At 51.5% G+C, this 27442-nt stretch overlaps 1 protein-coding gene across 3 annotated transcripts in view; it reads right to left on the bottom strand.

Moving 5' to 3' along the window:
* The window catches only part of Trim9 (E3 ubiquitin-protein ligase Trim9), a 253305-nt gene that overhangs the window by 24620 nt on the left and 201243 nt on the right, over window positions 1-27442 (bottom strand). For 2 of the 3 annotated variants that reach the window (XM_089556571.1, XM_089556572.1), the window contains exons 2-4: window positions 15917-16012; window positions 1240-1473; window positions 298-454 (exon numbers count right to left, since the gene is read on the bottom strand). In XM_089556571.1, coding sequence (XP_089412697.1) covers window positions 298-454; window positions 1240-1473; window positions 15917-16012 — 487 coding nt within the window. The remainder of the gene's footprint in view (window positions 1-297; window positions 455-1239; window positions 1474-15916; window positions 16013-27442) is intronic. The other variant, XM_089556573.1, reaches the window with a different exon arrangement.

Below are 27442 nucleotides of genomic sequence, written 5' to 3'. Positions count from 1 at the left end.
CCAGTCGCCAGCGATTTCACGCTTGGGGATTAACCCCGACGTCATGAGATCCGGACGACGCCATTGGCTGGCGCCTTTCAAGGACATTCGCCGCTGCATTCTTGATTTGTATTCGACTATATATGCGTAAATCCGTGGTCTGTTACATCATCATGACGTTCTTATTGGAAATAGTAACGGATGGTGTATATACAGGTCGTAGCTATTAAGTAATCATTACTTGACAATCTGCACCCGCAAGGCAAACCACGGCCGGGAGACCCGCATACATGCAGGTGAAAACGAGAAGACACTCACGCTTGAGTTGCGTGAAGGTGAGCTGGTTGACGGCGTCCAGCACCGAGCGCTGGTCCAGCGTCAGGTCGAACTCCGGCGAGGCCCAGGGCGTGGGAGCCATGTCCTTGTGCCAGGTCACGTCCACGTTGGCCACCCGGTTGATCAGTCCCGGCCCGATCTGCAGGGAGTCGCGCCCGCATGCGTGTACTGCGACGCGTCCTTTTCCCTAATCATATAACTCTCGGCTCCTTGCCACTGGTGAGCAGTGCTCAGATGCCAGAGCAAGCGACTATTTACAGCTACCAAACATAACGGAGCAGTGAAATAACAATCAGGAAAATAATCACTACAAGATATGCCCCCAGTACAGCTACTGTTGAAAGTGCCTCTTTCTGAAAAACAAGGCAAAGTTACGATATGTAGTATACGAGTTACCGGGTTTTAAGTGTCTCACCAAACGTTGTACCCACCGCTTATGTAACGCCCCGGAAAAGGGGTCTTTAAGGAAATAAAATTGATTGATTGATTGGTTGATTGATTGAAGAATAAGAGACTATGAGGCTCATCGTAGCGGAGGGCTCCGGACCAACCTGGACCGCCCGAGCTTCTTCAACATGCCATGTCATTGCACAGCGCATGGGCGTGTTGAAATCCGCCTCTTTCACAAGATGCGCGCCCTCTGGGGAGTGGGCGAAAACTGGTTCAAAACCACGCATACGCCGCGCACCGACCAAAAATCGGCAGCATAAAGGTCGCGATGAGTAGCGAGGCGTCCCTAATCGGGAGAAGAAAAGCGGAGGGGGAGCGCTTGTCCCAACTCCACTGGAGGAGGAGAGGCGCGCATGCGCAGAGCAGCCGTGCGAGAAAGGCGGCGGCCAAGGTCAAACGCGTGAACCTTTCTTCCACAGCCATTGAACTATACAGCGGCGGGTTACAGTGCCGTGCAGTGTGCAGCGTACATACCTGCAGGAAGGCTGCGTGGTCCGTCTCCTTGAGCGCCTCGATGCAGAACTGGAGCAGCGCCGTGGTGCGCTGCAGCGTGACGGTGCAGTTGGACAGCTGCCCCTTGAGCGCCTTGAGCTTGGCTTCGCGCTCTCGGCGCGCGAACGCCAGCAGCTCGCGCCGCCGGGCCTCCAGGGCCTCGGCCAGGGCGTCGCACTGCGCCGAGATCTGCGCCTCGAACGTCGAGCAGTTCTCCTGCAGAAGGGAGGAAGATTCGGGCTCAGTTACGCGGACCCACATGCGCACCTCCAGAAGACAGTCTTTGTGTAACCTTGCATTTCTTTATTTTTTCATTTAGCCTGGTCGTGGCGTCAGTCGGGACGAAAGTAGGTGCCGAAGCAAAAGACCAGTCGCAGGCACGGCCGGTCAACGTCGCGCTGCCGCTATATAGCCACCCTATACCGCTAGCTACTCTACCACTAGGCACCATATATACCGCAAGCCACCCTATACCACTAAGCACCCTATACCGCTAGCCACCCTACCACTGCCACCCTATACCGCTAAGCACCCTATACCGCATCATGCATAGTCCGGCCTGGCCACAGGAACCACGCTTCGCACAAACACAGCATGGTCCCTTTCTCGAGACGAACAAAGAACAAGTAGTGAGGATCTGCGCGTCCGTATCTATGGAGGCTATAGCCTGCAGCGGTAGGCAATGACAGATTACCGGCCCGCGGTTCAAAGACGCCCGAGCTTATACTGTTTTCCCCAGCACTCCCGCGAAGAGCACGTTTTCGTGGCGGTTTATTATTTATATTATATATCGTTGGGTCCATGATTAGGATATGACAACGGGTCCAGATAGCGTTGAGACACATTCATATTGTATTAATTTCGAGAATAAACAAATAATTCAAAACAGCTGAACGCAGTATGAACAAGTCATAACGTTGGCTCAATTTTTCCTGACCTTAGCCATTGCGAGTGCCGCGCGCTTGACCGTGAGGCGCGCGAAACAATGCCAGCATGGTAATTTCCGAGAGGCGAAGAGATATCGGAATGCCGCCGCCATGCAGTAGCCACGCTGCTGGGGAATCCACCCATGAGATCACAATCAAGTATACCACGCGCCTCTGTGCACAGCCGTACTATGGCTGCATACATAGCATATACCCTGCAGGAAAGGACAGTGCCAGAATGCGCCCTGTAAAGAGAGTCAGATGGAAAAAGCAAGAGAAATAAGGAAACAACCAAGAACGTTTTGAAATCCTCTTAAGGGATGATAGCGTAACGCGCAGATTGCGAAGCAATCGGGCTTCGCCGGAGTTATGAAACGGTTTTAATGAGATCTCGCGCGCTCTCTCGAAATTCCACCTCCGCGGCCGGGATCGAACCCACGTTTCCTTTCTTTTTGCACTGAGCATTCTCCGTCTTGATACCAGCTAGCGCGCCTGTCAACATTAGCAGCACCTAAGTACAGTAACGTAAGATTCGGTTATGGTCATTATCATCATCATCAGCCTGACTACACCCACTGCAGGGCTAAGGCCTCTCCCATGTCTCTCCAATTAACCCTGTCCTTTGCCAGTTGCCGCCACTGTATCCCCGCAAACTTCTTAATCTCATCCGCCCACCTAACTTTCTGCCGTCCCCTGCTACGTTTGCTTTCTCTTGGAATCCACTCTGTTACCCTTAAGGACCAGCGGTTATCCTGCCTCCGCATTACATGCCCTGCCTAAGCCCACTTCTTCCTCTTGATTTCAACTAGGATGTAATTAACCCGCGTTTGTTCCCTCATCCACTCCGCCCTTTTCCGATCGGTCATGGTAATGTGGATTAAACTGAGAACTAGGCAGCGAGCTACGGAGAGGAAAATAAGGACAAGGTCTACGGACAGGATGAGAGCAGCCAAGGTAAGGAAAGGCGAGTACTAAATGACACCTATAGATAGGTTTCGAAGTATGCAGGAGTATAGTAGGGTGGGCGCAGGACAGGGTTAATTGTAGGTCAATGATCTCTGTCCTACAGAGGACTTAACTGGGGCTGATGACGGTGACGATAATCGCGAATGAGGCTCCACGGTGGTGGGAAGCTACAGAACATGCAAACCTCTCTTAACGGCAGCAGCATCGAAATACAGAAGAAACAGCCCGTAGTTGAACCACGACCTCAGACTCCCAAAGGCACCTGGCCTCGTTGTTGGTTGTCCAGAAGTGAACAGCAGAAATTCGCGAATGCTAGGTTGTCGTAGTTCACGCAATCATCAGGACCTAATAACTTCACACTGCGGGCTAGCAACAGACACATAAAATTGGGGGCGGGGGGGGGGGGGGGGGGCAGTGATAACGTAAATATTCTGCAGCTCTCTGCAAGATTAGTGCACTTCAACGAAACCTGGTCGATTCAAATTCAATGCAGCCAGCTTCCACAGCCATTATTTGCGCTTGGGAGGGAGGTACGGGGTGGTGGATCACGGTGGGAGGTAGCGGACCGGTTATATTTCTTGTTCCCTCATTGTTCGCAGTTTGCTCGGCTGCTGCGAGCAGTCTCTCGGCGCGCCAAGTCGCACCACGAGAGAAGAGAGCCTCGCAGCAACTCTCGCCAGAGCAGACGCACTCGTACTAGAGAGAAGTGTCGCGCCGCACGCGCTGCATCGACCGCGCCGAGCGCCTGCCGAGCTCGGGCCGCGCACATTAGATGTGCCAGTCTCCTAATGAGCGCCCGGGGAGGGGGAAAGCTGTGAAAGGGAAGGGAGAAGAAGGATAGTAGTAGCGGAGGTCGGCTGAAGACGGAGGCGCGAGCGCGCGCTCACTCAAGGGAGGGGGGGGGGGGGGGGGATTGTTCGCTTGTCCATCTCGTCGTCGTCGCGCCCTCGCACGTCGCGTGGTGCGATTGTTATTAACACCGCGGGGGGCGTGGACGCGGGGGGGGGGGGGTGGAAGCGGCGGGTCATTAAAGCACGCGGAAGCGCAAGCCAGCCAAGGAACGCGTCTGCGCCCGCGGAGAGCTTGGGGACATGCGGGGGAAAACCGACCGCTAGGGGAAAGAAGGGGAAAAGAAATGGGGAGAAATGAGAAGCGTGGGGGAAGACGGAAGGAAGGAAGCGCAGCGCGTTGTCGCCGCTGACGACACCCCCGAGGGCGGAGGGAGCGAAGGGAAAAGAAGGGACGGAAAGGAAGACAAAAAAAAAGGGGAAACGAACAGAGCGAAGCGGCGGGGGAAGTGGCGCTGGACGCTGTAAACGACGCGAATGAATACAGACGGCCAGACGAACGAATACGGAACGAGACGAAGATGGTCGCCGAGGAGGAGGGGGAGTAGGAGGCGTGCACGAGGGAATGATGGGCGCTTTATTTAGCGCTGTCGGGAGGGGCGGGAGAGGGACCGAGGACGGTAGCGGAAACAGAGCGCCAGGAGCAAATAGGCCGACAGGAACAAATGCGGTAGGCGCTTAACGGCGAGACGAGAAGAGCGCGCAGCGAAGAAAAGGGGACGCGTCAGCACGACGCAGGCACGACAGAGTGCCCACGTGAAGAAGGAGAAACTTTATCGGGTACTTGGCGTTACGAAAGACGTTACGTGAAGGAACTGTCAAATTAGGGAAGATCTGCAGCTAAGAGTAAGGAATAAACCCTGGCCTGGTAAAGTTTCGACAAAGCGATCATAGGGCAGTAGAAAATACAAAAGTGTCCGGATACAAAAACAAACGTTTGCAAAAATTCACAGGGACATCTGCTGAATGCCGTGTGTTGGCAATGCGATAAAATCTGAAGCTGTTGATGCCTTTACCGGAAACGACATCGTTTCCGGTCTGGTGACGTCACTTACATACAGACAATGGGCGAAGTTTAGGACCGACGACACTTTTTTTTCTTTCCAACGAAACTTTTAGTGCTATTACAAGCGAAATAGAAAGCTTTTGTGCACCGAGCCACGGGGGCGAAGACAATTGGGTAAGATGATAATGAGATAAAATTTGGAGCTGTCAATGCCTTTACCGGAAGTGACGTTACTTCCGATCTGGTGACGTCACGTTCCTCCAGACAATGGGCGAAATTTACGACCAACGACAATTTTTTTTTTCAATGAAACTTTTAACGCTGTTAAAAGCGAAGTGGAAGCCTTTAGTGAACCGAGACATGGGGGGGGGGGGGGGGGGGCGAAGACAACTGGGTAAGGAGTCAGCAGGACGGCTGCAGACGATCCAAAAGACGGGGCCCATGCGGACGGCAAAGCGGTCGTCCTGAACGCTCATCTGTGTGTGTCCTCGCGTAACCCTGCTGGGACCATGGCGTCGGGCCCTAGGCGCGATGCTCGGTGCTTTTCAAAAATTCATCGCGTTTCCGCCATGACCCCGCGCCCGGACTGCTACTCCCGACGGTCGAATGCTCCGAAGGAGGATGAGGGGAGAGAGCGAAACAGACGCAGGCCACTGACCCCACACCAAATGAACGCCGCCGTCTTGCTATGACACGCTTATTTGTCAGCAGCCGCGCGGACTTCTCCCCCAGTTTGTTACTGAGACACTTATAGCTACTAGAACTTCCTCAGCGAGCCGAAGGCGCAGTTTGCTAATTAGCCCGGACCCTTAAATTACGGAAGGGATGAACTGAAACAGTCTGGTGTCCAACTCGCCCAAGGCGCTGCAGCGTGAAACTCACGTTCGTCTGTAAGAGAGCTGCCAATACCGCTGGCCGTCAAATGTGTGCAGAATGCATTATGACGATTTTAAAAACTTAATTCTCTTCCCTCAGGACGCTTCCAGAAGTACAGGGCCGTTAAATACTACGAACTTCAGAAAGAAGGTCCTTAATCCAATGCACGTTGTGATCGATCCTTAATCCAATGCACGTTTCGAGGCAGTGCAGCTCTCATACAAAAAAAAAAAAATCTTCACAAAGCCTATTGACAAGGCGCTGTAATTAACTTTTAGTCGGGATATTCACAAACAATTCACGGCTTATACGCTGCAAATAAAACTACGAAGTTACAGAGCTGTCATCGGCGCTGGAGGACAGCAAAAAAGAAAAAAAATCCAGCGACCTCGCAGCCCAGTCCAAAAAGAGCCGAATGTAAATTCCGAAAATACCACTGAGAGCAATCGGAAACCAGACTGAATCAAGTGAGATTCGAAATGCTTCCTTTCCGGGTTTTCGGACGTTCCCGTGACCGATGTGGCAGGTCTTTAAGAAAGACCAACTTGCAAACAGGCCGGAGCTTCTTGTTAGGAGAATCGGGAATTGTGAGGACGGTGAGGAGAATCGGGAGATTCAATCAGGCTCCAGTGCCCTATCAACACCCTCCCGCCCGTACGGACAGTCACGGTCCAAGAACCTTACCAACGGTTCTTCAACCAAGCCTGCACCATAATTTAGCCCAGAGGCCGCTATAGCCGGAATAAACCGGTCGGGACGCAGTCGGCTACAAATGGAGAGAAAAAAAAAAGAAAATGAAATATCAAACCATATCTGTACTCTCCTTCCATGAAGAAAACAATGCTCCCTAGTGCCACGAAATGACAGTCCATTCATAATGCCTCGTCAGCTGACCCTAGACACGACCCTGTTGCCCGCAGCGCCACCTATACTCCGAGCCATGTTTCGCTCGCGTCGCATTCCTTACCAGTATCAGCAAGCGTTCGGCGCTATATGCTGAGCTGGCGTCAACGTTTGATCAAGTACTCCACTGACCGTGCTTTACCACCATTGGCGACTCCTCACCTACAGACGACAAAAACCAGCCCTACATACAACATGCATACACATACCTCACACCCTCCCCTGCGTTACATGCATAACTTTTTTATATCTCCCCCTCGTCCCGAGGCAGGGAAAGAAATGCCTCGGACAGCGTTGAAGCGCGGACCCGGCGAGTTCCGCGCGCGCTCGAGGAATGCGGTGGCGACAAGCGAGAGAGGACTACGTCGAGCAGAGGGGAAGGAAGGTGGTGGGCCCGGCTAGAAGCGGGGACACGTCGGAATGTGCCGTCGTGCAAAGTCGCCGAGACTCTCCCTGGGCGGCGGGAAAAGGATCTCCCGGCATTCGCTCGATTTGCTCGCCGCCCCCCCCCCCCCCCCCCTCCTCCTCTCTCGTCACAGCTGCGAGGGTGCCACGAGCTAGGCAGCAGAGCCAGGTCATCGCCGAGATGGAGAGAGAGAGAACACTACAGAAGAAACAAGAGGCTAGACGGTACACACACGCGGGCGAAGTGGAACTGCCACACGAACGGATCCCATACCAAGGGGACGACGAAAAGGAGACTAGTGTACACTGCCTCGCAATTTTCAGGCACCCAAGCGGAAACGAAGGGCAGTACGAGCGAATATTCTATAACGCGAGCACTTCTATATCATTCACTGGGACTCGTCAGTCACTGTGCGTGATTTTTTTTGTTTGTTTGCTTCTGATCATGTCGTTGACAGATTCTTGTTAGGTATACGCTAACTTCTGTTTAAGTAAACGCTTTTGTTCACTAGAATCTCGACCGCGAATCCGAACCCGCTTAATTCGAACGTCCGGTTTACTCGAAGTGGCGCTTTCGGCCCCGTCAGCATCGACTGCGTTAAGAAGACTCCCCTGAATCCGAATTCAACCCCATCGCACCGATTCCAGTCCGAATTATCGACTCTACCTACTATATTTATTTGACAGGCGTTGCGTTCATTGCTTCTACGATAATGTCGAGTGCACGGCGGCCTGCGGTTCTGTGACTCTGTCACCAGTGACAACCTTTACTGCTGACCGAGTTCAACCGTTGTGCGTACTCTATCCCTACTGCAAAAAGTTGTATGATGCAATAACCTCATAGAGTTTGTCGTACAAATTTCATACAAATGTTCATTTTTGAAAATCATACTTTCATCATACAGACGTCTTACAATATCATTAAAACTGTATGACATTTGTATGGCGAAGCCTGTATGAGCTTATTGCATCATACAACTTTTTTTACAGCAGGGATGCGACCAAAACAAAGACGTTATATGCAAGTAAACCAGGGGCCGATGATAAAAGTTGTCCTCGCTGCACCCGTATACAAGAGGCCGCTATATACGTCGTCGAAGACGCGTTCCGGCCCGTCCACTCCGAACACTTTCCCGAAAGTGCGGGATAATATAAATGCAACGACTTCCTCCTTTCCGAAGCGTCAGGATTCTTCCACTGATTCATTCATTCTTCCGCTGTTTGTCAATTTCGTCCTGGAACAGGCGAATGTCACTGCTCGACAGCTGTGAGTGCTGACGTCCCAAGGCGTAGGCTAGAGACAGTGCATGCAGAAGAATCGTAAGAAATAAAAAAAAAAACAATAAGGATGAAAGCTTGATGATAAGAAATGCGGGTGATGTGGGTCAAAGTCGGCCTTCGTTAATTGGTTTTCAAACGGGGGTTCTCGAGTTTAGTCGAATACTCGTTCCCACATGAGCCGATAAAGAGAAAAAAGAAGTGCAGAGGAGACTTCCTAGCGATATTTGACACCCAGGAAGAGCTCAACTCCTCCCTCTCTCTCTTTTTCTCTCTCTCTCTCTCTCTCTCTCAAACACACACACACACACACACACACACGCACGCACACGCACACACACACAAATAATAATCACTATCAAGGAGAAGGGGTGTCCGAAAAAGAAGTCTACTACTGCTGCCCCAATACCTTCGAAGCCGCCTTTTGGACGCGCACCAGTGACGTCACTCGCGATCCCCGAAGCAGCCACGCCGAAAAAGCGAAGCGTTTCTATACTTCCGGTAGACCCGACAGCGATTCCGGAAGCACTTGGCAAACTCGAATTCCCTTCGTTTACCTCGAGGGGCAAGAAAAAGAAAAGCTTCCTTCACTTTATTTTTTTTTCTTTCCGAACTAGCCCGACTCCACACGGAATGCTGGTACTGCAAACTGGGATGACGAACGGAAAATGATCAGAGAGAGAGAGAGCGAGAAAGAAAGAAGGAAAGAAAGAAAGAAAGAAAGAAAGAAGGAAAGAAAGAAAGAAAGAAAGAAAGGAAGGAAGAAAGAAAGAAAGAAAGGGGAGAGAGAGAAAGAGAGAGCGCTCTTCGTGTGGGACAATATTTTTGCGGAGTCGCTCGAGGAAATGAAGGCCGCGCTGCAGTCCGGTGACCCGTCGCCGTCACAGGTCTTCGGTCCCCAGTCGGGCAGTCCATTTCTTTTTTTCTTCTTCCTTTCACTTTCTCTCCAACCATATGCGGTAGGAAGCGCGGCACACTGCGGAGCGGCGGAAGTCGTGTTTCGGCAGCAGCCGATCAAGAAGACTCTGCGCCGTTTCTCCCGGGGACCCTCGGGTCATTTGCATCGCTGCCGACGAGGACGACGCCCGAGCCGTGGCCCCAATCGAAAACGGCGAGTCTCGGCGGGGTCTCTCGCTTTCTAAATGTTCCTCTTTGTTTTCATACGCTCCGCCCACGTTTACGAAAATCACCGCAAATAGAGAGTCCGACTTACGAGCGGACTCATCTTTTTTACTGTGGCGAGAAATGAGGAACGGAGGGTGGGATCTGTGGACGAGGATACCCCCCCCCCCCCCCCCCCCCTCTCCGCAGAGGTGATGATGGTGGACGCACGGTGCAGGCGATAAGAACGGGGACACTTCATTAACATGCAGCTAACGATTGCTCTCAAAAGTGAGCGCGAAGTGAGAAGAGCGTTTTTCGCCTCTTCTACGCACGAGGGAAGTTCAATACGCTTCGGTTTCTGGGCTGTTACGCGTTTAATAAGTGATGGAACCGAAAGATAATGTAGTCAAAAGCAGCGTTCATTTCTTCGATGGCGACATGCGGAGAAAAATTCGGAAGTGCATGACTACTGGTGTGGGAAGCCGCATCTAGAATTGACGAGCTACTCAGAAAGAGGTCATTACAAGCATTCATTTGAATGTCGTAGCATTCTTAGATTCCAGCGCTGGCATTCGCTTTCGAGCACGAACTAGGCGTTCCCTATGATATACTGATCGCACTTTTACGTAAATTTAAAGGTGGGGAAAAAAATTTAGAGCTAAGCCTACCGGATAAGCGCATTAATGAGCGAAAGTTGTTATAGCTTTGGAAAGTTGTTATAGCTTCGGTTTAACCGTTTATCCCCGCACTTGGCTTTGGAATCTACATCGTCCGCTGTAATAGATAGCCTAGCCGTGCCCATGCGAAGCAACGAAATTTCTTCTGGCCACGCGTCACCTCTCCTCTTCTCTCTCTCTTTCCCTCCTCTCCCGAAACGTGTAGAGGTATTGCCCTCTTTCCACTTTTCCACCAGCCAAGTGGCGGTTAATTAAATTAAACTTAATTGATATCATTAGTAAATTGATTATATAAATTTACGGCTGACGCTATCATTTCACGGTAGAATGCACGGGTATACGGCTAAACCAAAGCTGTAGCAGCCTTCGCTCAAAAAAAGAAAAAAAAGGGGGGGGGGGGGACTCCAAGCCTTTTCCTGCGGCGAAGTGCCTCGTACCTCGCTCTCAGGCCATCATCATGATCATCATCGACCTGACTACACCCACTGCAGGGCAAAGGCCTCTCCCATGTCTCTCCAATTAACCCTGTCCTTTGCCAGTTACGACCATCGTATGCCCGCCGCAAAGTTCTTAACCTCATCCGCTCACCTGACTTTCTGCCGCCCCCTGCTACGCTTGCCTTCTCTTGGAATCCACTGCGTTAAGGACCAGCGGTTATCTTGCCTTCGCATTACATGCGCTGTCCAGGCCCAATTACTTCATTTTGATTTCGACTATACGGCGCCCTTACCTCGCGTTTGCAGGTATGCAGCACCAAAGCGAAGCTGTGGCAAGCGGTAAAGCATATGCAGACGCTGACACCTTACACCGCGTCCGCTGACGCGGACCAATTAAACTCGTTCATCCGGGCAGTTCACGGAGATTCATAATCTCGTGCAGCTCCTCCGAATCGAACAGAAAGAAAGGCAGGCGACGGAACACGCGGGATGACAACAATGACGGCTCGCGAAGAAGGAAAGGAATCGCAAAAGCAGGGCGAAACGCGATCCCGGGCGACGACGGATATCGCGCGCGAGCCCTCCGCCACGCGGCGTGGCGGGATTGCTCTCGATTCCCGTGCATCCGCGTCGGCCCGATGCAATATCCGGTCGCACACGTGGCGCGCATACATAGCTGCAGCAGCAGCAGTGAGTGAAGCATTGTTTGCGGCTGCTGAGTCACGGCGCAGGCCCTCTCCTCCATCCGACACCTCCTCCCCCTCATCCGGCCGGTCCGAGAACCGTGCCAGGTTGCTGACCTCCGCAACCCCGTCCACTCCACTACACCCCCCTTGCCACACCACCCTTTCTTCTCCGACCGGATGGCTCCGTTTCCCGCGGCCTCCGAGGGGGGCCGAAAGAGGGCAGCACCTCGCATCACGAAGCAAGGAGGCCCCCGAGATTGCCGCAGTTACACCTATCCCCCGTCACACAATTGAACGGTCCGCTGCGAAGTGCATGAAGACGACGGCCGGTGGACAGCACGCGGGCATCGCGGCGAAGGCGAATAAGCGGGGCGGTGCTCCAGTTCTTCCTCGACTCACACGACAGGCGGACTGGCTGACACCCTGCGATGACAGCTACTACGCCCAGCAGGAAAAATCTGGAGCGGGGGTTTCAATCAATGCGCGGCGTAACCACTGACCGCGATGATAGGGACAACGTAAACACTGTACACCACGTCTCCGCTGACAGGTGGAAAGCGGTCCCATTCAGAGCTGAATGTGGGCGTTCCGCATGTAAAACAACGTTTTCTTCTTTTCTATAAAACACTTTTACAGCCCCAGAACGAATATGCAAAGCGAAACACGATAATCATCCTAACTACGTCTACTGCAGGACAAAGGTCTCTACCACTAATCTAAATAATTAAATTCCCAATCTCATCCACCCACCTAACTTTCTGCCGCCCCCTGCTACGCTTGCCTTCTCTTGGAATACATTCCATTACCCTTGAGGACCAGCGGTTATCTTGCCTTCGCCTTACGTAACCTGTCCAAGCACATTTATTCTTTTTGATTTTGACTAGGATGCCATTAACTCGCCTTTGTTCCCTCACCCACTCTGCACTCTTCCTCTCTCATAACGTTACACCTACCATTGAAACGCTCATAGCAAAAAGTTACACCTCTAGTGAACTTATAACATGAGCCAAAAGATGGCTCGAACAGCTAGCGGCGTTTGCCAGGAAGCTTCGCGCTCGCAACAGATGCTACAGAGGCTATATGTTTCGAGACACCAATGCCTGCAATGGCGCAGGCTACGAGAGTAGTCTTGGTACGCCTGCCATCGGGTACGGCGCCCGGACGAGCTGCCTGCAGGCTTTGCAGCCACCGGTGGTGGTGGTGGTGAAAAACATTTATAAGCAATTAAATCTTTTACAGAAAGGTGATTGGGGTAGGACCCTATTGGCCCTTTCCCCTCACAGTACACCGCGATCCAGCCCCTATACATGATCGCAGTAATCTTCAACCGGCTGCTTACAGTGCCCTTCACAACAATGCTTCGACGCTCACGGTGAAGACAGCTTGCCGGCTTGAAAAGAACCGCAATCGGTCCACGTATTCTCGTATTCTCTCTTTCTTCTTCCACCTTCCTCCATTCCCTCACGGCGCGGTTGAAGGTGTCCATCGAGAAGTGAAACAGTTAATGCACCATTTTCTTTCCTCAAGAACCACTAATTAATTAATTACGTTTCGCCACACAGCGCCTCACTGCAGAAGGGATACGGGATCGTCCGAACACACTACCACGCGGGTTTCGGTACGCGTCAGCTGCAAGCCATGAGCGTGGACACAGTGCTACAGTCAACCTCGTTCTTTCATTTCTGCACAGGCCTAAAACGTACGGCGCTACGCATCCGCAAAAGCGGCGACAGTAGTGACAAACCCATAGAGTGTGCAGTGATGCCTTACAGAGAGCCTCCTGCTAAGCGGAAAAAGAGCGCAGTGGGAGTCATCAAAAGCCCTGCAGTTCATCATCACCAAGCGGGTTACGCCCACTGCGAGACAAAGACCTCTATTACTGACTTCTGATTAGTCCTGTAATGTGCCAATCGCGGTCCCTTGCCCAACAATTTTCTAAATCTCATTTCTCCATCTGACCATCCTACAGAGAAGTAGCCTCGTGGTATTTTTCGCTGAAGCTCATAAGCGTCCTAGCATGCAACATAAAGCTTCATTACACACGAGGGCGAGAGAAGAAATAAGTATGAATGAAGTAATTTTGAGCTTTCAAAAGCAAAAAGAAAGAGAATTATAATCTGAGTGATCAAGCAGTAGAAATCACTAAACGCGGTTTTAAACGGGATGTGTCGGACATTGCAAAAAAAAAAAGAACAAAAAAAACGCAGATCATACAGCGAACAGTGCTGAATTTGACCAATCTGAACTTGACAGTTCTTCCCAGTTTCGCACGAGAAATGTCGCCAGGAAAGAGAAGGCAAGAGAACTGACTGCTCAGCATAATGCAATCCCCGTCCGTCATGTCTCGACAGCAGGACTGCGCCATATGCGACAGCAACGCCAAGAGACGAAAGAACGGAAACAAGCCCACTGACACACCGCACAAAAAGAGGGGAAAAGCTGCCCAAAATTCTACTTCCTCGTCCGCAGTCGACGAGGTCAAGAATATCCTCAAGACTAGCATGCACTGATACAATACGCTCGGTTACAAAAAAAGTTTTAGACAAGTCTATAGAGTGTATAGACTTCTGTCTCTAAAATCTATATACTGTCTATAGATTAATCCTAGACAACAGTCTATAGGCAACACTAGTCTATTGACATTCTATAGATTGATGGCCATACACTTTTAGTAGACTTTTGTATAAAGACTATGAATAGACAAAAAGAAATATCTATAGGAAGTCAACACAGTCAATAAGAAGTCTATAGACTATCTGTAGACCATTTTTATAAGGGTGACGCAACCCGCGAGCTGGGCCCGGAGCAGGCTCTGAGGTAAGTTGGCGGCGCCGTCGTACAACGCGCCAAAGAACAAACACGAGAAGGTTTTGCCGCTTTTCCGTCCCCTCTGCACCGCGCCGGTATATGGCAATAACGATTCTTCCACGTCTATTTATTCAGTTTCCTTTTTTCTCCTCCCTCGGCGATAACGGGGGCGACAATTAGCCCTTGCCAATGGCGAAGAAAGAAAAGAAGTTCGCGTAATTTGACACCGGTTCCACCGTCAGCTATCAAGGGGGCCACGCATGTGAAAGGGCGCCGTGGTCGTGTGACCTACGACAATGATCCACGTGACCTTGCTATGTGATGACGTCATTTCATGCGAACGCCGACCACGAAATCTCTGAAAGGGGGGGGGGGGGGGGGGGGGCAGCTAACACTGTAGGTAGGTAGGTAGGTAAACTTTATAAAAATGATCAAAATCAGGGGAATGTTTCTCGAGGCTTGTGGGTGGGGTCCTCATTCCGGGGCTCCACTGGTGTAGTTGAACTGGAACAGGACCGTAATTCTATTCGAGCCCTGATACTTTGCGCAGTGATCCGTTTCCCACCTCAAGAACACGAGGAACGCGCGCTCAAATTCATCTTTCGGCGGAATACGGTGCGCTCCGTCGCTTCAACGCCGAGACGCAAGACTTAACGGCAGCGCTGCCGTACCGGGGAGTCGGCGGGGCTCCTGACACGGTCACGGCTACGGAACGAGACCAACGCGCGTAGGAAGGACGCGGCGTTCCCGGGGGAACGCCCCGCGAGCATGCGCGTAGAGGTGCGGCGGGAGCGTCCACGTCCTGTTGACGTCCTGTTCACGTCTTACGCACGTACTACGCGCACAAGTACAACAACACGCGCGCTGCGTCTCGGCGAGTGGACGTGTTTTCTTCTCTCGCAGAGCTCCCGGGGCGCTTCACGGCTCGTTTGGCGCGACGCGAGGCGGCAATTTGGGGAAGCTTCTCCGCCTCCCGCCGCGGAAAGCCCAATTAGAGAGGCGAGCGCTCCAGAATCGAGGATAGCAGTGCGCTCGCTGCTGGTTTTTGTTTTATTTGTTTTCTATTTTATGCTTCGCGTCGTCGCTCCGGACCGGACGAGACGAGGCCTACGCACTACTGGCAGCGAGCGCAAGCTCGGCAGCACAGCCGTGCGATAGGAGCGGGGCGGGGGGTCTGTGTCTGCAGGTTTGCTTCGCGCACGCATTTAGAGCGCTCCATTCTTAAGGAAACGTAGAAGTATAGAAGACGACCGGGTCACAAAGGTCAAGAAACGTCACGGTACAACATCGGCAGTAGCCTCGTAATCGCTCACTGTCAATTAACTCCTTCTGTAACGGCGTTTCTACGTGGGCGCGCAGCAGCACGTTTGGTTTCGGGTTACTGTCAGAATGTAATGAGCCGCCAACGGCTGGAGCTTGTACTTGGAAACTTTTGAGGCAAGTAGGGTAGCGCACTTGAGGCACGGCGGGAGAGATCAAGAAAATCGTTTTCCAAGTTGGAGGCTCTTAATACTGGCTTCATTTTTTGGCGTTCTTGAAGAATCTTCGAGAGACCTCAATGAGCCTCAATCTGGTTTTATCAATGAAAAAAAAAAAAATGTTTCTACACTGACCAATAGCATTTGAATAACTTCTCAAAAAATTTATTTTTTGCGAGGGCTCTGCCTTAGCCGAGCGCGTGAACGGGCGGGGATAAGCGGTCGACTGCGACCACGGTGAATAAAAGTGTACACACTCACATGCACGCGGTCAGACATGCCCTTCAGTCCCTGGATGAACTCGGTGGCGGTCTTGGCCTTCTCCGACAGGGCCTGCAGGTTCTGCGACAGCTCCGTCTGCGAAAACAGAAGGGAGAACCGCGGTGTGAGCAGACGACAGTGTGCAGTCGCCGTTCTCGCGTACACATACACCGACGTCACATTCAGCCGCAAACCCAGCCAATTATCCCCGAATGGCGGCGATCGCGCATCGCCCTTTCCTGAGAAAGAATATCAGAGAAGACGACTGGGCTTTCACTGAGACCACTGGGAGTTGCGCAGTAAATTGCACAGCTGCGCACTGGCTGATGATCTACATGCAACGGCAACACGGCCATTATCAATCAATCAATCAATCAATCAATATTCAGCATTATTCCACATACGCCCGCCGAAATTTCGCTGCGTTATCATTTTGACTGCCAAATCATATTTTCATAAGCGCCATTACGATCATAAGCGCCAGTACGAAACTTCCGTTTCGTACTGGCGCTTCTACTCATCTAATAGCCGTATGAAAGTTATGAATAAATAAATAAACAAACAGGTGAACAACACTATGTCTCATAGTGTCACGGCGTGACCGTCGATAAAAACAAAGACAGAAAGGACCGACCTGTACATATGTTATAGCGTAAATTGAATACCTGTATACTGTACCTTCTCCCTCTATTCCTTCTGCCGGCCCCTTCACCCCTTTCATTTCATTTCTCCAGACTGCCTGCTATCCCTTCATTTCGGCTGCCCCTGATCAGGCGCTTTCCGTAGCGATGGTAGATGCCTAGGCTAGCAAAAACTTTTCCTTCCTTTTTCATTGTTATTTTTAAATAAACCACTACTACTACTACTACTAAGAGAGAGAGGAAAACCCGGCTACCGCAGCCACATTGGCTCTCTCGTAGCGCCAGCATCCAGCACAAGTCAACAAACAGCGATTACCCTCTCCATCTCCTTCTCCCTTCTATCATCTTCCCTTTCCCACCCGGCCTTGCCCATGCTCAAGCTGCACGCGACACCTGGCCGGTCACCTTCGCGCCTCGAATCGCTGCGGGTCGCCGAGAGAGAGAGAGAGAGAAACAAAGAGGGGAGAAGGAAGAAAGTGGTCTCGTCGCTATGTATGCGGCTCCGAGCAAAAAATCCTCGTCGACAGCTGCTTGCCAGGCAAGGCCAGAGCCGCGGTACGCTCGGATCCTCCACGCCACCACAAGCTCGCGAAAGTCAGCCCCGGAAACAATACACCCCGCGGGGCCGCCTGATTAATAAAAGCGCCAGGCTGAAGGGAAGGGGGGTGGGGGGGGGGGGGGGGGTGAAACTAAGCGCGAGCAACTCCACCGCCTCCAGCTCTCCGGGGCCGCGGTTAGGGCAGTTGGCGTCAGCTGAGTGCGCCGGGCATCGCTCGCGTTCGGCGCGGTATATAGCGCACACATAGCGGAGGCGACGTCGAGAGAGCGCCCGGTGATTAATCGTTAGCCAGAGGCGAGCGCGGACACGGCTTTTTCGCACCGCGGGCGGCTGGCTGGAGGCAAGACGCCCGCGCGACGGGGTGGCGCTCGCGCCTTTTAACTATAACGCGCGCGAGTTTTGTGTGGTTAGCGCATTCTCGCGACGATTGCGTGTTGCAACTACGCTCATTCGCACCCACAGTCGCCGCACGTCAGGGAGAGGCTGTTTCCGGGTGCACGGCGCAACGACCTCGGCGAAACTATTTATTACCGGACTGACGACCTCTGGGCGCGCTATAGCCTCTGGAACGGTGAAGTCAAGTAGAGAAGTTACAGTGAAGCTGTAGCGGCCCTGAACGAGGTTGACAATAAAGTGATAGCGAGAAGACAGCAAAGAAAAGAGAGCTATAATGTGATTACTGGCGGAATAACCGGATTAAACGTCGGCATACCTGCCAGAACGAGTCAGCGCTAAATATCAACGCTGAGCTTGCCCGGTGCTGGTCGATCGGGACAAGGCGTTTCAGGGAAAAATAGAATGTCTACAGCGCAGAAATGCAGCGATCGTCACAGAGAGCGCAAAACTCAACAAACATGAGGTTCGGTATAGTAAAAATAATTAAGTACAAGACAACATATAGTAACAACGTAGTCTGTTATGCAGATGACACTTTATCGTCACGCATAACAGGATAATTAGAATGGTTGTGGATTGTAGTGTTTAACGTTCAAAGCGGCACGTGGGTTATGAGGGATGCTGTAGTGGAGGCTCCGGAGTAATGTTATACCATTTGGAGCCCTTTCCAAATGGTCAGCAGCCGAGGGCCCTAACCACTGAGCCGCCGCGGCTATTATTATTAATGCGATGGGGTAGTGACGTCACCAGACCAGTACATTCCCATTGGTAAAATGTAAGTGACGTCACCAGATCGGGACATTCCTATTGGTAGAACGGAAGTGACGTCACCAAACTGAAGCATACGTATTGGCTGGATGGAAGTGACGTCGCCATACCAGTACATTCCCATTGGTAAAATGTAAGTGACGTCACCAGATCGGGACATTCCTATTGGTAGAACGGAAGTGACGTCACCAAACTGAAGCATACGTATTGGCTGGATGGAAGTGACGTCACCAGACCGAAAGTGACGGCACGACCGGCGAAGCCATCAACGGCTGCTAATGTTACCGCACGGCAACACACAATAGGATTAGATGTCCATGTGAACTTCATTGTTAGTACTATTAGTATTATTTACGAGGCTCCATAACACGTCCCGGAGTGAGACCCATGATCCGGTTTTTACCGACCCGTACGCTATCAAGTGAGACGTGCTTATAAGCATTACATCGTCGCTCAGTAGCCTAAGTGTCGCGGTGCCAGTTCGCAGTCAGTCACGAACCGCTTGCCGTTCTCTTCCCTCTCTACCTTCGTTCTTTCCGTATCTATTTAGGAAGCATAAATAATTACTGGCTCGTCAGTGCTGTGTCCACAGCCTTCTACTCCACACTCTAATTCCTATCTACGACTGTGGGCCCTCCGCGTATTGTTTGGACAATCACGAATGGTTGAGCTGGCGCCGACAGTGCGTACACGCGTCGCACTCCAAACAGACGGAGCATCGGCGATCACGCCAACTGCGCACAAACGACCACGCGGGCGACAGCGCCCGGAAAAAAAGAAACAAATAAAAAGATGGTATTTTTCTGGCCAGGCAACGTGGCGTGGTCGGCCGCCATTTCTTCGTCCGCGTCTCATTCTCCCCGTTCCCGCGAGATGGCGGAAAAGCGAACTATAGAAAAAAACGAGATGACCCTCGCGACGGACCCCGTTGACGCCTCTTTCCCCCTTTCATTCCTCTCTCTATATATATCTCACGCACATACACACACACGCACACACGATGTTTGTTCGTCCGGACAGAGGGCAGGTGCCCCCCGCGCACGCACAGAACAGCAGCAGCAGCGGTAAGGGGCGGCACCAGTCTCGTTGGGACGCGCTGGCAGACACGTGTGTAGTGGCGGGGAGGTGGTGGTGAAAGAGGAGGAGGGGGTGCAAGCCCGGGTTCCGGCGACGAAGAACGAGGCCCGGTGTGTTGCGGCGACCACACCCACCAGAGAGGCGAGAGCCGCCGCTCGGGCTCGTTAAGGAGCTTCATTAGCGGCCGAAGAGGAGGCATCAACGTCGATGATGCCGCCGCTGCTGCTGCTGCTGCTGCCGTCACTGTACACATACTACACTACGCACGCTATATGGCGCACTAGAGAGGTGTCCGTGCTACACGCTATACATATACCGCACGCCGTTGCTCCGCCCCCCTGCTCTTTCTTTCTTTCTTTCTTTCTTTCTTTCTTTCTTTTATTTTATTTTCTTCTTTCTTTCGTTCTTCCTTCCTTTCGTCCTTCCTTCCTTTCTTTCTTTATTCCTTTCCTTCCTTCCTTCTTTCTTCCTTTCTTTCTTTATTCCTTTCCTTCCTTCTTTCTTCCTTTCTTTTCGCGTCAAACGTTGCTTCGCAGCAAGGACGGCACAGCTCCATTTCAGCGCTTCGGAGCGAGGGAAGGAGGTTGGGAGGCTGCCGTGATCGAGAGGAGGAGGAGGAGGAGGGAAAACTTTTATTAAGCAACCCTTAAAAGGAAGCCAGTGAGGGTGGGGATAAGGATAAGGGGGTTGCAGGAACAGGTGGGCCCTCGCGGTCGCGCTAGGTGGCCAGGAGCCCATGGGCCCTGGCGACCTCTGTGGCCCAGGTCATCATCCGGAGCTGAACCTCCGGCTGTGAGCTGTGCAGCAAAGCCTCTCTGCGACGCTTGGAAGCCAGGGTTTTTCGAATTTTGCGCACATATACAGGTTCATATCCGAACTTCTTGCAAGTGATCTGGCGGTGTGTCCGAGCGAATGCGTATCTGCCTGCCGCTCCAAGAGCCCCGAGCACGAGAAATCACGATGTGCCTCCCAAATAACCGTTGTCCAACGCCACGCCAAGTGCAGTATCCTTGGAGATCAATTTCAATTGTGAGGAAACTGTGTTTTCAGATACTGTTCTGAAAATATTGATGGTAGTGGTCCATTCTTCCGATGCGTAGCAAAATCTTTCTTTTAAAATTTGCCTTTCGCTCGTATTGAGTAATTGAAGCTGCCAGTGAAAACCAACGGAGAAGGTTTTTGACGATAGAAAAAACGTTAACAGCAAACAGTACAATCCTGTCAAGGCGACATTGACTGTTAGAGTGAAATCTTACGAGATGCAAAAAATTGCATTCATAAACAACTTCCCGTTGAAAAATGCCCTCTCTTGTGCAGAATTTCTCGACTCTGTGAGATCTGCACGGGCGACGGGGTGAAACCGGAAGCGTGTGGGGGGGTAAGCGGATGGATCGCGACTCGCGAGCTCGACGGATCGCTCTAGGACTGCGTCCTATTTTTCCACGTACAACGCATCCAGACACTCGCAAAGTGCGAGGATATGACGTACCGAGCTGGATTTGAAACGTGCACTCAAAATAATTATGGCTGATATTCTATGGATCGCGATATGCAGCTGTTACATAGCAGACGCCAATCAACGCGTGACTATACGGCGTTCAAGAGTCACGGCCAACTTCGGCATTAACTCCATTACTCCCGACTAAGCCGAAAACTGCGGGATCTGGGTGTTTTTCACGGGCAACCATGTTTCTACTAGAGATTAGAGCATCACGTAATCCATTTAGGTGTAATACTGTACTTTAAACGACGAGGCCTCACACAGAAGCCGCAATGGCACCAGCGAGAACTCCTTTTGGGACTTGCCGTTCATTCTTTGACCTATGTAACACTTATCCCATCAACAGACAAGCGCAACAAAGAAGGCACACACACACACACCAGCACCTCTCTTAGGCATGAGGCTGCCTACTGTTGCGCTATATTTTCCTAGATAAAACAACAACGAGGCCAGCATATGTGCGCACAGCGGGACAGGACATATGCAGCCCTGCCCATGACCCGAGCTCAGGTGCTGGGCGGAAGGTCGATGACCTCTGGCGCTGGAGGACCCGCGGCGACCACAACCTGTCCCCCCCCCCCCCCCCCCCTCCCCCTCCCAGCGTCGGGCCGCTGCCTTCCCGGCGTCCAGAGATGTGTCGCCGACTAGCCGGCCGACTATTCGTCAAGGCTGCGCCGGCGCGCTATACGAAGCACTCCCGCAACGGAGTGAGAACATAAAACAGGGTGAGAGAGAAAGGCAGTGTGGTTTCTGGCGTCGTTCTTTTTTATTTTATCCCCCTTTTATTTTATCCTCTTAACATTCCCCGGACGACTCCGAAGCTTACGAGCCGCCAGAAGTCGCGAGAGAGACCGTCGGGACCGTGGGATCAGGGACAGGCTGGCCGCGCGGTGCCGTGATTAACTACCGCCGTCGGCTGGACTGACTCCTCACAGTGCGCGCCAACAGTTTCGGCCGCACCTACACACGCTTGGAGGCTGGTTTCTTTTTTACTATCTCCGGCCTCACGTTGAGCACCCGTATGGTTGGCGAAAAGAGTTGCAATGGAGTGGATGGCAAGCAGCTACCCGCGAACTCAAATAATGATATGCTAACCAAAACAGAGGTTTACACAGTGAGTGCATCACAGTACCAAGTATACACGGAGAGCAAATACAGGTGAGACTATAGCTGGGTGAGACGGCTGATGCTACTGCAAAGCTATAGACGAAGCTTCTAGGAGCAAGGTTAAAGAACTTCGCGCCCTCCGAAGAAGGGAAAAGACTACGCGAGACTCTTTGCCGTAATCCCGAAAACGAGATGGCTGGTCATAGGCGCGGCATGACTGAATGGAGACCTCTGGAAGGGGCTTTGATCTTGAGCGAACGTAATCTGGCTCATGCTGCTGCTGCGGATGATGATGATGATGAGCAGGAGGAGGATGATGAACTGAATCACCGCTCCTAACACGCTTGTACCTCATTCTTTTTTTTTTTATTCGTGCTGTTTGCCATCAGGCATAATGAAAAAGGAAAGAAAGTTATAAAAATGAGTGCAAACAACCATGCTGGTATACAAAGCCCTTCTCGCAACGTCTTTTTCATCGCAGCCTGGAAACAACGGCGCAGTTCCGGCGCATCTCGACAGCTCACACTCAGTAACTGCACTTGGAGACCCCAGCTCGAGATTTCCGACGGGACTGCCCGCCAGGGCCCGCGCGCGTCGCGAGGAGCGGAGTAATCCGAGCCCGCGAAAATGTCCACGACGCGGACCTTAGAAGTGAATCCGACGTTCCAAATCACCTCCCAGAGCTCCCCGCGCGCCCTTCACATAAATTTCAGTTCAGCCACTCAGCTCCGCCGTCTCCATAGCTCACTGCTTTACTCATATATACATGTATATTTTTCTTCATCTCGCACCGACGCGGACAATTACCCGTCTCTATATGACACGTGAGACAATCAAGGCCTAGGCGGACGAATGAAAGAAAGAAGATAGGAAAAAAAGCCAAGAAAGAAGTATAGAGAAAATAATGAAGCGAGAAAACGAACGAAACGCTCCCCGGAGGCAATTGACACCGGCGAAAAATGCGGCGGCGTCATTAATATCTTTCTTTTCCCCTAGCTATCCGGTGACAATTTTTCGCCATGCACGAGGGGCGTAGAAACCATAAAAAAAGAAAACAGAGACACACTAAGCTCGAGGCGGGAGGATATGACGCTTCTTAGCCCTTCTTCCCTCTCACTATAACCCTCGACGCGTATGCCCAGGAGAACGCTCGCGATGGCAGTGCGGCTTCCGCGATGTTGTAAAAAGCTCGGGTCCACAAATCACGAGCGGCCCCTTCAATTTCTCGTACCCCCCCTCCCCGCGAGACGAGGGCGCCAAATAACGAGCTAGCCGCGAAGGAGAAGTCGCGTTGAAAAATGTCCCCTCAAGTTGCATTACTAATTGTCGCCACCGGCACGGCAGTCCCGAATACATCGATCAGCGCAGGTCGGACCACGCCGGCTCATACTCTTTAAACAGAAAGGAGTAAAAAGGGAGTAAAGTGTCTAGCGCACTCCCTTCTGCAAAAGGGCGAGCGCTAGGCAGCTTACTCTCTTTTCACCACCCATATGTGGCGACTGTAGCTGTATCCTACCGGTACTCACCTATGGGGCAGAAACGTGGAGGCTAACTAAGAGGGTTCAGCCTAAGTTAAGGACAACGCAGCGAGCAATGGAAAGGAATATGATAGGTGTAACGTTAAGAGATCGGAAGAGTGCGGAGTGGGTGAGGGAACAAACGCGGGTTAATGCCATTCTAATCGAAATCAAGAGGAAGAAATGGGCTTGGGCAGGGCATGTAATGCGGAGGCAAGATGACCGCTGGTCCTTTAGGGTAACGGAGTGGATTCTAAGAGAAGGCAAACGTATCAGGGGGCGGCAGAAAGTTAGGTGGGCGGATGAGATTAAGAAGTTTGCGGGGATACGGTGGCCGCAACTGGCAAAGGACGGGGCTAATTGGAGATACACGGGAGAGGCCTTTGCCCTGCAGTGGGTGTAGTTAGTGTGATGATGATGATGATTCCTGGGATGTTAAAGTCTCCGCTTCACGAATATCCACCAGCAAGAAGAGTGTAGTAGCGCTCTTGAGCTGTTCCCCAGTAAGTGTAGGCAACAGTAGAGCCGGCAGCAAAAAATTACACGCCTCTTCGACACCGAAAAATGAAAATGCTAGCGCAATTACCGTCTATAAACTCCGCTTTACTGTTCTTGTGCAGCAGGAGATAGATAGATCCATTGCTGAGAAAGACGTATAACAATGTCGGTGCATGTACCGTTGATGATGATGATGATGTGGCGACAGTGCCGTTACTGTTGTCAACTAGTGTCGCCAGTCGCAATGTTCTTTTACATGAATGCACGTGGCGACAGTGCGACTCGCTGGTGTCGCCATCTTGCGGAAGTCGTTGCTACTGCTGTCAGCTAGAGCCGCCATCTTGCGGAAGTCGTCGCGTAGCAAAGCAGTCGTATCTGGTATCGCTTTAGTCCACCGGCCGCTTCGGTTCAAACTTTACTTTCCGCTGTGCACTGATAGGCGTGACCGAGACTGCCTGCGTTGCATTCACGCCTGTCCCGTCGTCTTCTTTTCTCTTGTCCCTGTTCCTGCGCTGTTTCACTCAAGTTGCATTCACCTTAATGGCGCTGTGCGAACTTATAGTCAACGTCTACAGAGAGCGCTATTGCACATTTCGATGTACCTGGCTTCCAGAGGTCTTCGTCTCTCGCCAGAAAAGAGTGTTGCAATGGCGTTTACAAGAAAAACGATGACCCGATATCCGCTGCTCCTAGGCGGACGATCGCTACCATATGTACGATCTCAGCGATTCCTGGGTGTTGTAATCGACTATAATCTGTCATGGACACCTCAGATAAAAAAACTCCGCGAGAGGATCACTGCAGCATCGCAAGTGTTTAGGTTCATGGCGGGAACAAGGTGGGGTAGCAACTGCCGATCAATGCTTCTGCTTGAAAAAGCCTACGTTGAAGGAACCTTGCGCTACTGTCTACCAGTGTTTCAAAGATTATCTACATCAAGCAAAAAGTCTCTCGTTGCCGCACGGAACAACTGCCTGCGAATATGCCTTGGCCTCCCAAAGGGTTCCTCTGCATCAGGAACAGTAGCGGAGGCAGGATGTCTCCCACTAGAGGTGATTGCCGCCCAGGAAACTATGCGTACCCATCTCCGCCATGTTCTTCAAGGGAAGAAGCACTTCCTGCACCGTGTCCACCTAACTCACAGCAACTCTAGCTTTGGCCAGGCAGTGCAGCTCCTGCCCATCCCTACTATTAATCAGCCACAGAAACTACTACCTCTGGCCTTTCCTCCATGGACACTCTCTCCTCTAAAGGTGAAGAAGTTTGTTCCAGGTGTGAATGCAAAGAGCCGCATGCCACAGGCAGCGCTTCTGCAAACTACTCTCGCCTACTTAACGGAGGAATATAGGCAGCACACCCATATCTTCACCGATGGTTCAACTACTAAAGAAACCTCTTCATGTGGCCTTTATGTGCCCTCAACAGGCCATGCCCTTTCTTACCGGCTGCAGCGGAGGACATCCTCTACGACAGCTGAGCTTCACGGCATTAAGGAAGCTGTTTCTTACATCCTGCGCCGAACCGCCGACCGTTGGGTTATCTTCACCGATTCGAAAGCATCTCTCCAGATCCTGGCCAACCTGCTGAAGAAAACGAATCACCAGCCAGTTTCCCTGGACATCGGATATCTACATCATTTAGCTATTGCCGCAGGCCACTGCATAACATTTCAGTGGGTACCTGCTCACTGTGGCATTCAGGCTAATGAAAAAGCAGATGAAGCGGCCCGTAAGGGTCATCAACATCGGAGATACATTAGAACTTTTTTTACGAAATCTGATGCGTCCCAGGTGGCCAAAAGTTTTGCTTCCGAAGAAATGTATCGGCTTTGGAGTTTGCCGACATATCAGTACGAATTTCTTCACTCAATCGACCCACATCTTAGATCAAGACTCTCACCCAGAATTCCTCGACATCTGGAAACACTTTATCATCGACTTCGTCTTAATGCTGCATATACAAACGGCTTACGATACCGTTTTAGACAAATGGACAGTCCGCATTGTGACAACTGTGCCGCGATAGAAACTGTGGAGCATATCTTGCTTGAGTGCCCTGCATATGCTAACGAGCGTGCGTACTATGAACATTGCATGCAGAAGCTCTGCTCAGTGCCCCTTACAATGGACAAAGTTTTAGGTCCCTTAGCCTGCCTTAGGCAACAGAGACTTGCAATGACTTTTCTATTCACATATTTAAAAGACATTGGACATCTCGATAAGCTTTAAATTCACTTGCACGTCACCTTCATGCATTCTTCATGCAGTGAACTTCGTCAGCCCATTTGACGGACTATGCACTCCATCACTCCATAGGTTACATCAATACTCGCCATTGCATCCTTAGTACCCATTTCATGGCCGCATTTTATCTTCGTTTTTTTTTTACCTCTTCCACTCTGCTCTCCTTCTGTCTTTATCTCCCAAATTCCCCTCCCTACGCAGAGTAGCATGCCAGCGATTTTTAAAACGCCGGCTAAATTCTCTGCTCTTCATTAAAGAGTCTCTCTCTCTCTCTCTATAGTCATGGATATAACTCAGGACCTTAGCATCGGATGTCCCTCGAAGAGGACCCTCTAGCCAATGGCTTCGACCGATTATCATGACATCGCAGCTAATCCGGCTAATACGCCAATATGCTTAATAACAATGTAACCGCCAGCTACGTGCTAATCCGCACTAGCAGGAGCAAGGATGATAACGACGACGTCATGAAGAATCGGTCAACGCCATTGGTAGGAGGCGGCACGGAAACAGCTGGTGGAATGACACGAGGTTAGGTTCTTCGCGGGTAATAGTGAACTTTCGTTTAAGCATGAAACCAACCTGATCTGCGTGGAAACGTGCACGAATAAAAGCCGCTTGCTCAGAAGCAAAGCTGTATACCCGCAGCGCTCACTCACTGGCTACGGCATTCCGCGAATCGGAACGAGTTCGCTGGAGTAAACCTACTTAGCCAGGGCCTCTTGCTTTGTCGCTCAAAAATACGGTAGTGTTACAAATGCAAGGCCTTGTTGTATTGATCCACAGGGGGAAAAAAAACAAACATATTTGGCCTTGGAAAAACTCCGATTTGAGAGGAAGAACGGGTGTTACAAATTAGGACAACGGCGCCGTCAAAATAAGTTCAGGGAAAGCAGTCATCTGGCTGCCATGACGTCACACACTGACGTCAACGCATCGCTTTCCGCAAACTGCCAACCAAGTAGAAGCGCGCCGCAAATAATAACGGGGCCCGTTTCCGAAGCCAGCAAACGATGCGTCTCCCGCTGCTTCTCCGTGATGTATACGCCTAAATAAAAAAGCGCGAAATACGAAACAATGCAAACAAAAACGATACAACGGCGAGTACTGGAGCGCGCCACACATTCCGAACCAACCGAGCGGCCGACCGAATCGGCCAGCTATAGGGAAGAAACAGCGAGCGACTGCGAAGCGGGGCGGTAATGGAGAGGCGCAACAA

The sequence above is a fragment of the Amblyomma mixtum genome, chromosome 8, assembly GCF_055824585.1.
Source record: "Amblyomma mixtum isolate Tamu chromosome 8, ASM5582458v1, whole genome shotgun sequence".
Lineage (NCBI taxonomy): Eukaryota > Metazoa > Arthropoda > Arachnida > Ixodida > Ixodidae > Amblyomma > Amblyomma mixtum.
The sequence above is the reverse complement of the archived record's forward strand: the minus strand, read 5'-3'. Positions and strand labels throughout refer to the sequence as shown.